Source organism: Mobula birostris, chromosome 18, assembly GCF_030028105.1.
Source record: "Mobula birostris isolate sMobBir1 chromosome 18, sMobBir1.hap1, whole genome shotgun sequence".
Taxonomy (NCBI): domain Eukaryota; kingdom Metazoa; phylum Chordata; class Chondrichthyes; order Myliobatiformes; family Myliobatidae; genus Mobula; species Mobula birostris.
In genome coordinates, this window is record NC_092387.1 from 63,351,021 (window position 1) to 63,364,202 (window position 13,182).

At 39.5% G+C, this 13,182-nt stretch overlaps 1 protein-coding gene across 2 annotated transcripts in view; it reads right to left on the reverse strand.

Moving 5' to 3' along the window:
- parga (poly (ADP-ribose) glycohydrolase a) overlaps window positions 1–13,182 on the reverse strand; it is a 184,294-nt gene that overhangs the window by 35,021 nt on the left and 136,091 nt on the right. For both annotated transcript variants that reach the window (XM_072282825.1, XM_072282824.1), the window contains exon 13: window positions 7,622–7,769. In XM_072282825.1, the coding sequence (XP_072138926.1) occupies window positions 7,622–7,769 (148 nt within the window). The remainder of the gene's footprint in view (window positions 1–7,621; window positions 7,770–13,182) is intronic.

The following is a 13,182-nucleotide window of genomic DNA, read 5'->3' on the forward strand; positions in this document are numbered from 1 at the left end:
TGCAGCAGGGATCTTCACAGCTGCAGTTATATTCTCCCTTTCAAAGCGTGTATAGAAGGAATTAAGCTCATCCGGTAGTGAAGCATCGCTGACATTCATGCTATTGGGTTTCGCTTTGGAGGAAGTAATGTCTTGCAACCCCTGTCAGAGTTGTCGTACATCCATTGGAGGTTGTTGCCTCCAACCTCATTTGAAAGTGTCTCTTCACCCTTGAAGCAGCCTTCCACAAATCATACCTGGTTTTCTGGCACAGGCCTGGGTCGCCAGACTTGAATGCCACAGATCTAACTTTCAGCAGAGGACGTACCTCCTGGTTCATCCACGGCTTTTGGTTTAGGAATGTACAGTAAGTCTTTGTAGGTACATACTCATCCACACAGGTTTTAATGAAGTCGGTAACAACTGCAGCACTCATTCAGGTTCAAAGATGAAGCCTAGTCCACTTATTCAAAGCAGTCCTGTAGATGCTCCTGTGCTTCTCTTGTCCAAACCTTCTTGGTGCTCACTACTGGTGCTGCAGTCTTCAATCTCTGCCTATACTCAGGGAGTAGAAGTACAGCCAGGTGATCAGACTTCCCAAAGTGAGGGGTGGGATAGCACAACAGACATTCTTGATAATGGTGTAACAGTAGTCCAGGGTGTCAGTAAGCTTCAAGACCTTGGCCTCAATACCTCTTTGTGCAACTGAAACAACAGGAATTCTGCAGATGCTGGAAATTCAAGCAACACACATCAAAGTTGCTGGTGAACGCAGCAGGCCAGGCAGCATCTGTAGGAAGAGGTGCAGTCGACGTTTCAGGCCGAGACCCTTCGTCAAGGGTCTCGGCCTGAAACGTCGACTGCACCTCTTCCTACAGATGCTGCCTGGCCTGCTATGTGCAACTGAAGCCTAGATTTCCTCACTGGCAGACTCCAGTCAGTTTGGATTGGCAACAACATCTCCTCCACAATCACCATCTGCACAGGTAGATGACAAGACTGTGTGCTTAGTTCCCTGTTCGACTCACTTTATACTTAAAACTGTGAGGATAAGCACAGCTCCAATACCACATTTAAGCTCCTGTCAAAGGTAGTGACGAATCAGCATATAGCAGGAAGACTGAAAATCTGGCTGAGTGGTGCTACAACAACCACCTCTCACTTAACATCAGCAAAACCAAGAAAACTGATTGTTGACTACAGGAATAGGAAACTAGAGGTCCATGAGCCAGTCCTCATCAGGGGATCAGAGGTGGAGAAGGTCAGCAACCTTAAATTCCTTAGCATTATCATTTCAGAGGATCTGTCCAGGGTCGAGCATGTAACTGCCATTACAAAGAAAGCATGGTAGTGCCTCTACTCTCTGAGAAGTTTGTAAAGATTTGACATATCATCTAAAACTGAGAAACGTCAATAGATGCACAGTGGAGAATATATTGACTGGATGCCTCACGGCCTGGTATGAAAACACCAATATTCTTGAATGGAAAAGCTTACAAACAGCAGTGGGTACAGCTCAGCCCATCTCAGGTAAAGCCCTCCCCACCATTAAACAAATCTCCAAGGAGCACTTTTTCAGAAGAGCAGCATCTACCTTCAAGGACCCCAATGATCCAGACCACGCTCTCTTCTTGCTGCTGCCATCAGGAAGGAGGTAGACGAGCCTTATGAACCAAACCACCGGTTTCAGGAACTACCCCTCCACCATCAGGCTTTTGAACCAGAGGTGATAACTTCATTCAACCCAACACTGAACTGTTCCCACAAACTATGGACTCACTTTCAAGGACTCGTCATCTCATCTTCTCGATATTTATTACTTATTTATTTATCTATTATTATTTTGTTTGTCTTTTGTTTTGAATTTGCATGCTGTTTGTTACTGTCTTGTCTATGGTTTTTCATCGATTCTACTGTTTCTTTGTGATTATTTTCAACGTGCACAAGACAATGAATCTCAGAGTCAGTATATGGTGACATAGTTTGATAATAAATTTAATTTGGACGTTGAATGCTGCCATTCTGAGACTGGCATCTTTATCCCCACTTTACTCCAGAGAACTCTTAAAGTCAAACAGACAAATCTAGCTGGGGAAGCAAAGGGAAGCTTTACAGTCTAAGTTCTCCCTGCTGTCTATAAGGAGTTCGCATGCTCCCCGGTGTCCACATGGGATCCTGGTTGCTCCAGTTTCCTCCCACAACCCAAAAGACATAGGCGTTAGGATCAGTAAGCTGTAGGCATACCACACTGGCATTGGAAGCCTGGCGACACTTGCAGGCTGAGCTCTGGAAGGTGTTGGGTGTTGATGCAAATGACCCATTTCAGTGTATGTGGCAAATAAAGCTCATCACATTTTAAAAGCTGCACACGGCTTAGGACAGTAACGTTATGGCAATATCCCAAATGCTCTTCAGGCTTTAGTTCTACCAAGCTGCATCTGACTCCCTGCACTTAATTATGTGCAATATATCTATGGATGGGTCTTCAGACAAAGAGTTTTTCAAATTAGATAAATAGAAATTCTGCATCCAGCATGATGCAGAAACTTAGTGAAGCAATTGATTTTCATTAACTTCAATTTTGGCTAACCAAAACAAAATAAACTTTATCAGTTGCATACATTATGTGACAAGCCATTCTTAGAAATTTATATCTTTGTTAAAAAAAAAGTATACTAAAACCAGGAAGGTAATAAAATTGTTCTGGGAATAGGATTAAGTTTAATGCACTGAGCAATGATTTTCTCTTTAGTGACCCACTATCTTTTTTATTAAACCATTTAATGCAGATATATTACTTGTTTTCCATACATAATATTCAAAATGACAGACAATCAGGGCAATGCCTGTTAGCTGACAGAACAAAAATAAAATGCATTTTAACCATGACAGAAAGAAACTGTTATCAACCTCATGTTTATTGACTGCTGTGGGCAGTGAACTTCAAACACCAGCAGCTCTTTACTGCTCAAGATTCTGACAAACTGACAAGCTAGAAAGGAATGTCTCTGTTAAGTGAATGGTAACAAAAGCAAGGAAAAAATGTGACCTTTTTGTCTACTCTCCAGGACAATCTTGAAATTAAAAAGCAATGAAATTTAAAAAGAACTTTGCAATAAATCAGCAAAACAATTTGTATTTTACTTCTGGTAAAACATTATTAAATACACAAATTAAAAATACTTAACATTTTCACACAATAAAATTTGCAGTAATTTAGGCCTAAAGTCAGATTTATGAAATTCTTTCCATGAAACCTCCTATTAACCAAGAGCAGTTGTATTAAAAACTGTTGCTATCTGTATTCAAATAAAATGTTGCTATTCATTAAAATCCAAGAATAATCTGGAGAGGTAGGAGGAAATCTAATTCCTTTTGCGATACCAAAGAAATTATTCCCATCTCTTTCAAGCACAGTTTTAGCATAACTGTGTGCTTTTGAAATGTTAAGCTCCTTCTTAACAGGTAGCACTTGATTACACCTATTAAGCCTTTGCCAAGATTTACCAGTTAAATATAATGGAAATATCAAGCAGACGTGACATTAAAGGGACTTGGTTAAAGTCAGATAGAGAAATAAAAATGCTGGACTTTGAATAAGAAGTGTGATGAAATATTCCTCTCTATTACGTGCTCACAAGTGTATTTGTTGATAAGTGTATAACTCTAAGTGGCCCTTAACTGTAAATCCCTGAAAATGTTAAGTCACATCACAAAAAGTGAGTCATCACAAACCACGGCCATTTGGCTTAAAACACAAACTGCTTGCAGGATGTTCAAGGTAATTTCAATATCGCTTCCAACTAGACTTTCAAGCAGAGTTTTACTCTCAGCCAGAAAGCCACATCCAAATTGTGCTCTTCTGTATACCTATTTTGCCAGAGCATTTAGATCTAAACTTTAAACTCATGAATGCATAAATTGTAAAAACAAACAGAAGGGATAAATTCAATCTATATAATCTCTTTATAAAAAGGAAAATTAAAACTTCAATCTATCCAACAATCATTCATTCCAGATAGGAACAGCACATTTACACACAAGGATTCTGAAGGGTCTCAGACCAAAACATTGGTTCTTTATTTCTTTCCAAAGATGCTGCTTGGCCTGCTGGGTTACTCCAGCACTTTTGTGTGTTGCATTTGTCATCCAGCTGTGAGTTTTTAAAAAAAATTTAATAACTACCTGTGTTAATGCCAAAAAACACTGGAGGAACTCAGCAGCATCTATGGAAAAGAGTAAACGGATGACATTTCAGGCTGAGACCGTTCTTTGGGACTGAGAAGGAAAGGGGAAGATGCCAGAATAAAGAAGTGGGAGGAGGGGAAGGAGGTTAGTTGGAAGGTGATGGGTGAAGCCAGTTGGGTGACAAAAGTCAGGGGCTGGAGAAGAAAGAGGAGAGTGGACTTTAGGAGAAAGAGAAGGAAGAGGGGACCCAGGGGCAAGTAATAGGAGTGAAAGGTCAGAGTGGGGAACAGAGGAAAGGGGAGGGGGATTTGTTCACTGGAAGGAGAAATAGATATTCATGCCATCAGGTTGGAGGGTACCCAGATGGAATACAAGGTGTTGCTTCTCCATCCTGAGGGTGGCCTCATCTTGGCACAAGAAGAAGCCATGGATCGACATGTCAGAAGGGGATTGGGAATTTAAATTTTGGCCACCGGGAAGTCATTGCAAGTTTTGGCAAGGGTAAGTTAAAATTAAAAACACAAAAAACTATAAAGTAGTAGAAAAATGTTGTGCCAAAATTATGTTCTTACAATTACAGCTGATTTGAGCTAAAGTACTTGCAGGAATTGTTTTTGTCTCAAAAAAGAGGCAAACTGATGACTACATGCCTTTTGAGGGAATAGATCAATGAAGGAGAGTAAAATGAGGAAAAAAATGCATTTACTCTAGTGTTTCTTTAATATTTGTTTTGCTGATATCTGCTTTATGTCTCCATGTACATCTCTAGTGAGAATTGACAGTGGAAGGTTCCACTTCCCCAGTTGCATTTCACCTGCAGAAAGCAATGTACTTGCTGTCAATGTGATAATTTTAAGTAGAGCTCAGAATAGGAGTCATGCAAGTACAAAATAGAAACATCTAAAAATGTTTTGTGTATCAACATTTTTGAATTAAAACTACATTTCTTCATGAAAAAAAAATCGCGGATATGCCTGGAAGATAATTTTCAACCTCCAAGTATGAAGGCCTAATGGCAGATCACACAAGGCAGCATAAAGTACTGAATTAAACAACGGTCCAAACTAAGTGAATATAATAATTTACTTTGGATCTGGCTGTAGAATTTTAGTTTTTAATTTTGTGTGGACATTGAAAGGTTCATAGGGGATGATGCAATAAAGGTGAATGCATTTAATAACACGTTGACATTCTAAATCCTGCAAATAGTAACTGTTTTGACTGCATTTCTCATACATTTCAACTTCCAACAATTACTTAGACTGCAAATAACATTATAAAATCAATTTAATTTTGAATGACATCCTGGATATGCCTTCTTCTTGTTAGTATCACTGGGAGGTGGTACCGGAGTTGGGCAACCCACACTCAATGACTCAGAAACAGATTCTTCCCCTCAGCCAGCAAATTTCTGAACAGTCCATGAACACTGCCTCATTATAACTACTTTTTTGCACTACTTATTTTTGTAATTTATAGAAATTTTATGTGTTTGCACTGTGCTGCCGCTGCAAAACAACAAATTTCACATCATACAAGTCAGTGATAATGTAACAGAATCTAATCAAGAAGTTTAATCAGTGGAGACAGAAGAGACGGTGGATGCTAGAAATCTGGTGTAATCAGTGGGATACCAATGATTGCTGGAAAATTTAACAAAACAAAGTTGGAGAAATACAAAGGTCACTTACTGGTGGATAATTGTTGCTTTTGTACATCCTCCTCACAAAGAGGGTTTTGTTGAATAATGAAGAAACAGTCGGGCAGGGTCAAATCATCCTGAAAATAAACCATAAGCTCCTCTCTGTACCCACCTTGCAACTGAAAGATGAGTGGCTGTATTTATTTGTTATTCTGATTATTTATTTACTGAAAGATACCGTGTGGGCAGGCTCTTCCATCCCAACAACCCAACATTTTAATACTAGCTTAATAAATGGGCAATTTACAAGGAAACAATCTACCAACTGTTCTGTCTTTGGACTGTGGGAGGAAAGTGGAGCACCCGGAGGAAACCCACATGGTTCATGAGGAGGACATACAAACTCCTTACAGACGGCGCCAGAATTGAACTCGAAACTCTGACGTCTCAAGCTGTAATAGTATTGCACTAACCTCTACGCTACCATGGCACCGTGTAGTTACAATTATTCATGAGGATCTGTGCGCACATGTTTGCACAGATAAAATGTCTGCTGCCTCCATGGAATGAACCTCACAAATCTGTTTTAATAACCAAACATGCACATGTACAGACACACACACATCACACGCTGTGAAAATAATTTTCAAGGTTTGACACCTCCTCAATAACAACGCAGCACAATTTGGGATTATTTTATAAAATGCATGAAATAATGACACTTCCCAATTTTATGACAAGTATTGTCACATGCGGCCATTTTCTGCCTATTATTTCATTTGTCTAAGTGTAAGTTGGCAGGTTGTCAGATGATAAAAGGCAAATAAGAAGTTACATATACTGCATAGCTGAATTTACGCAAGTTAGTGGTAAGCCTACTGTGCAACATTAACAACCTCTATTAGAAACATTATTCCACAATGTAGAAACGCAAATGTTGAAAGGGAAAACTGTGGAAAGGATATTTCCTATGATGGGGGGGGGGGGTGCGGCAGGAGGGGGTTTAGAACCGGAGGGCACAGCCTCAGAATATAAGGACGTCCTTTTACAACAGAGACGAGGAAGAATTTCTTTAGCCAGAGGATGGTGTTTCTGTGGAATTCATTGCCAAAGATGGCTGTGGAGGCCAAGTTATTGGGTATATTTAAAGTAGAGGTTTCCTGATTGATCCCATCAATCAGCCATGATGGAATGGTAGGCAGACTCAATGGTCGAATGGCCTAATTCTGCTCCCATGATTAAACAATGAGGAAATTATTTCTGGCGAAGCAATTTACAGAATTACTTCATTAACTATATGAGGAAGGAGTCAAAAAGATATTGGAAGCTTTAAACTTCACCAGATCATTTCCAAAACCATCAACTAAACTAGATTTGTAGTGGAATTAATATTCAGAAATTTATCAGGTTCCAGCAGTATTAATTATACCTAAAAATTTCATTAGCTTTAAATAATACCTCTTTACATTTAGGTCGGCTGGTGGCGCAGTGAGATCAGCGCCGAGCTCGAGAACGGAGATTCCCAAGTTCGATCCAGTGACAGACCGCCCCCATGCGTGTTCTCCAATCCCGCCAGGTTGATGTCGAGCTCGCAACTCGGCCTCGTAAAATAATACTGCGAAATGTCTGTGCGAGGAGTGGCGCCCCACACAGCCTTACGAACTGCGTCTTGTAAGGCATGAAAATGACCAACGCTGGCCTCCCAGGTCTGAGCTGACGTCATCACGACCATCATTTTTACATGATGTAACAAAATAATGAATTAACATTGATCATATGCTTTATCAACAATGCCTAACACAGAAAACATACCAGTAATGATGAGACATTCATTGTAGTCCAAGGCTTCTGTAAACAGTCGTGAAACAATGAGCTCGGGATTTATCAAAAACCTTATTTCTTCCTGCACGAGGCCACCACGTGTGACGCCACCTCCAACAAATTTATTTGCAAAATCCACCTGAAAATAACAATAGATATCGTGTTTAATCTTCTGATTTTAGGGTTTGAAAACAATTACTACAACTTGAATGAGTATTTTTGGGGGCATCACCAGCTACCTACCTATAGTCATTGCAACCACTTCTTAATGCAGGTGCCTGCTATCTACAAATCATATTGCACCATGGCACACAGGTGTGTTGTCTGGCTGAGGAATATCAGTTAGGGTTAGGATGAGATAGTATTGGCAGGTAAACTGGTACAAATGAGAATATGTGCTCGGATTGGGCATGGACATGAGAGTCAAGGATCACTGCACTGCAGGGTACTGAGGAGAAATAATTCAATTCCGCCTCCTTGCTATTAAGTTTGCTGTCATGATCTGCCCCCAAATGGACAAGTATTTATAATTCTTTATTTCAATTTATATTTTCAACTTCTCTTGCTTTATTATCCAACTAATGTCCAGTTATCAAGGAAGATGAAGCATTTTGTTCTCTGATCGCTTGCTTTAGTTATACAAGAACATGTGAAAATAGGGTCAGGAGCATGCCACTCAAATCCTCAACATATCCTGCCATTTAATGTGACCTTGGCCAATTTTTCTCAGGTTGCAACTTCTCTTCCATGCCAGTTTCCTATAGTCCATCATTTCCTCCTGAAATCTCAACAACCTAGCATTTACCATCCTTCAAGGTAGAGAATTACTGAGATTCTACTCAGCAGATGATGAGAGCATCTCAGTTTTAAGTTCTCTTATCTTCAAATGGAAACAGCTGAACAACTACGTCATTATATCTGCTCAGGGTCTTTTACCTCAATAAGATTATTTTTCAATCTTTCAAACTCCAATGAATATAGACCTTGTAAATGGAATAGGCACTTTGTAAGGAAGTTCTCTCATTAATGAATCACCTTAACTTTGCCCGAACTTCACTACTTCAGTACAGTCCATTTGATGAACCTTGCAACTAACCAATGTGAACAGAAGCAACGCATCATCCGACTGACTAATTGTCATGAGTCAACACAAGTCAGCCAAAACTGAGAGTTAATCAGTTTCCCAACATACTCTGCAGTGAGGTTAATTTATATTAATTTGCAACTTGCCCTATCTGCTGAATCTCTGTCTTACCAGACACCTTTGCTCTGTAATGCAGCTAACTCTAATGGATACTTAAAAGTGATTTATTAAAGACCTACCAACGAGCCATTTCTACATGTAATATTAAGTCCAGAGGTGTTTCTCATCTGTTATGATAAAAAGCGCCATCATTAGGCCACACTTTCCTGAATACATTCTTCTAGCTAACACAACAACAACATTCACTAAACTCAAGGGCATAGTTATATAGTTTCTTCCCCTTTGTTTCCAGTCTTGATGAGGGATCTCAGCCTGAAATGTCGACTGCTTATTCCCCTACATAGATGATGCCTGACCTGGTGAGTTCCTCCAACAACTTGTGTGCATAGCTCTACAGATAGTCTTTGGGTTACCTAAGTGTTCCATTCTTGGGAACCATCCTTAACTGATTTCCCTACAAGTTAGAAACTCGAGCCACATATTAAACCAATGGAATAAATACTGTCTCCAGTCATTAAGAGTATCATGAGACAATTTATTATTACTGTCTTGAAAAATGCTTTAAAATAGGTGAATTTCCATCATCAGATTTATGTAAACTAGGTCATTTATAACACTGGACAACAAAGATTTTGCTTCCTAAATACTTTTGGGTGTGCCTTATAGATCTTGGGCTGCTGGTTATGAAAATCACCATGAAATTTCCCTATCACGCTCCATTTTCTTTTGAAATCGCCTATATTTGTTATTTCAATTCAGAATACCTGATGCCAAGGTTAAGGAAGGCATTTTTGTTGGTCCACAAATCAAACAGGTCATCAATGATAGGCAATTCAAAGAACTTCTAGTGGGACCGGAGAAAATCGTATGGAAGGCATTCAAGGATGTGGTTGAAAAACTTCTTGGCAAATACAGAGCACCAAACTACAAATGTGTGTAGCTGGAATGCAACATGATTCAAGCATTCAAAACCATGAAGTGCAACATGTCACTAAAGATTCATTTTCTGCACTCCTATTTAGACTTTTTCCCTGCAAATCTTGATGCTGTTAGTGACGAGCATAGTGAAAGGTCTCACCAATACATTACGGTCATGGAGAAATGGCATCAGGGCAACTGGAATCCATCAATGCTGACTTAAGCAAGAAGCCTCAAATACAAAGTACAAACGAAAATTATCACAAAAGATTTTTAGCTTGGTTGAACTATTGCAAAGTGACAGCACTGTTCTGCAATTAAACGCATTATATTTGATAAAAGTTAATTTCCTATTTCTCCAAATTCCTAAGCGATGCAAGTAGTCTGAAATTATATTTGTGTTTAGCTTCAACTGGTCTATCATGAACAAAAATAATTCTGAGGAAGCAACATTTCTGAAAAAAAATTGTTGTTCAGTGTAATAGGAGACCTTGTATTGATCTTTCTGCTCAAATGCAGATAGAAAGAAATTATAATCATAATGGAAACAGGTTTCAAACAAATACAGTACATTTATATTCTATATTGAAGGATTTCACAAAAACTATCTGACATGAGCAGCAATATAAACTAAGCTGTCCAGTAATTTAAATGACTAATCAAAGGTTTCATTGACATTTACTGTATACTAATCAGAGTGGGCACTATTCTCAATATTGTACCTGAGTGTATTGATACAGAAATTAAGAAGGAGCAAAAATGTATAATCCATTTAACATAACTGAATTTAGCAACTTGTAGTGAAGGAAAGACTTCATGCACTTTGTGGCCACTGTTTCTGGTCTGACGTAGTTGAAGATCAAAGAGAAGATCAGTCTTCTGGTACTTAACACCAAATCAATAAAGCTTCCAGTTTAAGGCTGCAAGGGTTAATTGGCAAAATCACACTTCTGGGTTCAGATTAAATCTGCACTTCAGTAGATCAGTTCTAATTCTGTGATGCTGAAAGCCACAGGATCCTTTAAAAGCTCTTTGTAAATTCAAGGCAAAAAGAGGGAGAAAACTGATATGAGGCTGTGATCTCATCAGCACTTTGCTTTGGTCTCTGACTCGCCAGATGACAGCTGCCATAGCAGTTCTCTTCAGGCATGCTAAAGTGAAGTGAAAAAATGATAGAAACTGCCATAGGGACAAAATTTTAAGTAGACTTTTTCCAATGACCAGCAGCATCTTCATTTTTGTTTTGTAACTCGTCCCAATTTGCAGCAAACAGAATGCACATAAAAAGGTATTTCATTATTCTGATTCTAATAGTTTCCCTCGGCAACTTCAGAAACACCATTTATTCCTCAGCTCTAATCATGACATTAAATCAGACAAGCTAAAAAGTTGTACAAAACATTTGATTCTTACTAACCTACTTTCTATCTACTTCTTAAAATAACGTTTTAAGCAAGTAGGCAATCTGGAATGATAACAACAATGCATTAATTTCTTGTGAGCAGATTTGGGCCGCTTATCTAAGAAAAGATGTAATGGAATTGGACAGTGCCCAGAGGAGGTTCATGAAAAGGATTCCAGGAATGAAAGGGTTAACACGAGGAACATTTGACAGCTTTGGCCTGTATTCGCTGGAGTTTAGAAGAATAAGAGGGAATCTCAGTGAAACCTATCAAATATTGAAAGACCTAGACAGAGTGAACATGGAGAGGATGTTTCCTGTACTGGGTGAGCCTAGGACTGGAGGACACAGCCTCAGAGCAGAACAGGGGTTCCCAACCTGGGGTCCACAGATCCCTCGGTTAATGGTAAGGGCCCATGGCATAGAAAAAGTTGGGAACTCCCGGAATAGAGGGACACCCATTTAGAACAGAGATGAGAAAGAATTTCTTCAGCCAGAGGGTGGTGAATCTGTGGAATTCATTGCCATGGAGAGCAGTGGAGGCCAAGTCATTGGCCTATTTAAAGCAGTGGTTGATAGGTTCTGTCTGATTATTCAGGGCATCAAAGGTTATGGGGAGAAAGACAGAAGAATGGGATTGAGAGGGATGATGTCATGATGGAATAGGCTCAATGGGCTGAACGGCTTAACTCTCCTCCCACGTCTTATGGACTTAACTTTTAAGAACTGAATTAAAGCTCTTCCTTTTTAATGCTACGTAAGACTACTGGACATTGAACTACCTTGACTGCTTTTTTTTAAAAAAGTTAATTCCCATGGTATACTGTGATTAAACATTCCCCACAGTAGTAGTTTATGGTTAAGCAGCCACTATTCTCTTAACTGTATTTGGTTCAATTCCCTTGTGTTACATGTCTGTGTATTATCCAATTAGGCACATCTGATTGTTCAGTGAGAACCCAATACAATATATCCAGCTGTTTCCTATATCCAATCCATCTTCTCCCTCATCAGGAGTGAAAATAAGGCTTGAGATTTCAGCCACCTGGTGATGGAATGGCTGACACATGTCGACATGTCTTTAAGATTTGCCTCAGTGGATAGTGATCTCTGCAGAATAGCACAAACAGAACACTCATCACAGTTGTCGGTAGATCTATATACTAACCACAAGCAAAAATACATCACTCAAGCTGCACTAATAAGTCAACAGCATGATTGGCAAAAAGGACTTGAAAGCAGCATCTACATTTATAGATCCACTGCCTTTTCATAGGCAGAAGTGGGTTACAAAAAAGACTTGGGAATCTGAGCTCAATTTAAATTTTAATTGCCCTCTACATGATACTTTAGATTAAGATCCACCAATGGCACAATTTAGATTCAGATTTATTTAACATATGTGCAACAAAACATGCATTTACAACCAACATACCCAAAGATGTGTTGGGGACAGCCCACAAGTGTCGCCACACAATTTGGCGCCAACATAGTATGCCCACAATATTCGGCAAAACAACACAAGTAGCAACAACATCAGCTACACAGTAAAGCCCCTTTCCTACTGCTCCAGGCCTCCAGTTCTTGGTCCCAGACTCTCAGACATCGGGCCTCCAACCTCCAGTCCCTGGACTGGAGTCACATCCGGTCTCACCAACTTTGGTATTCAAGGTCTATAGAGTTCTATCTATATCTGCAGAGTTGCTGAATGTCTGAGAAAGAACTGCATATGGATCACTGGAACTCAACAAGAGACACAATTGTATTGAAATGTGCTGCATCAATGCAGAACACACGAGAATACCAAATACCTCTACGATAGTGTTGGCACTACTTTTACAGCTCAGCGTATACTGGAGTTCAGAGTTCAATTCTGGCACTGTCTGTAAGGAGTTTTCCAGTCTCTCTGTGAGCTGCATGGGTTTCCTCCGGGTACTCTGGTTTCCTCCCACAGTTCAAAGACACACCAGTTAGTAAGTTAATTGATCATTGTGAATTGCTCATTAGCCTGTCGGCTAATATTAAATA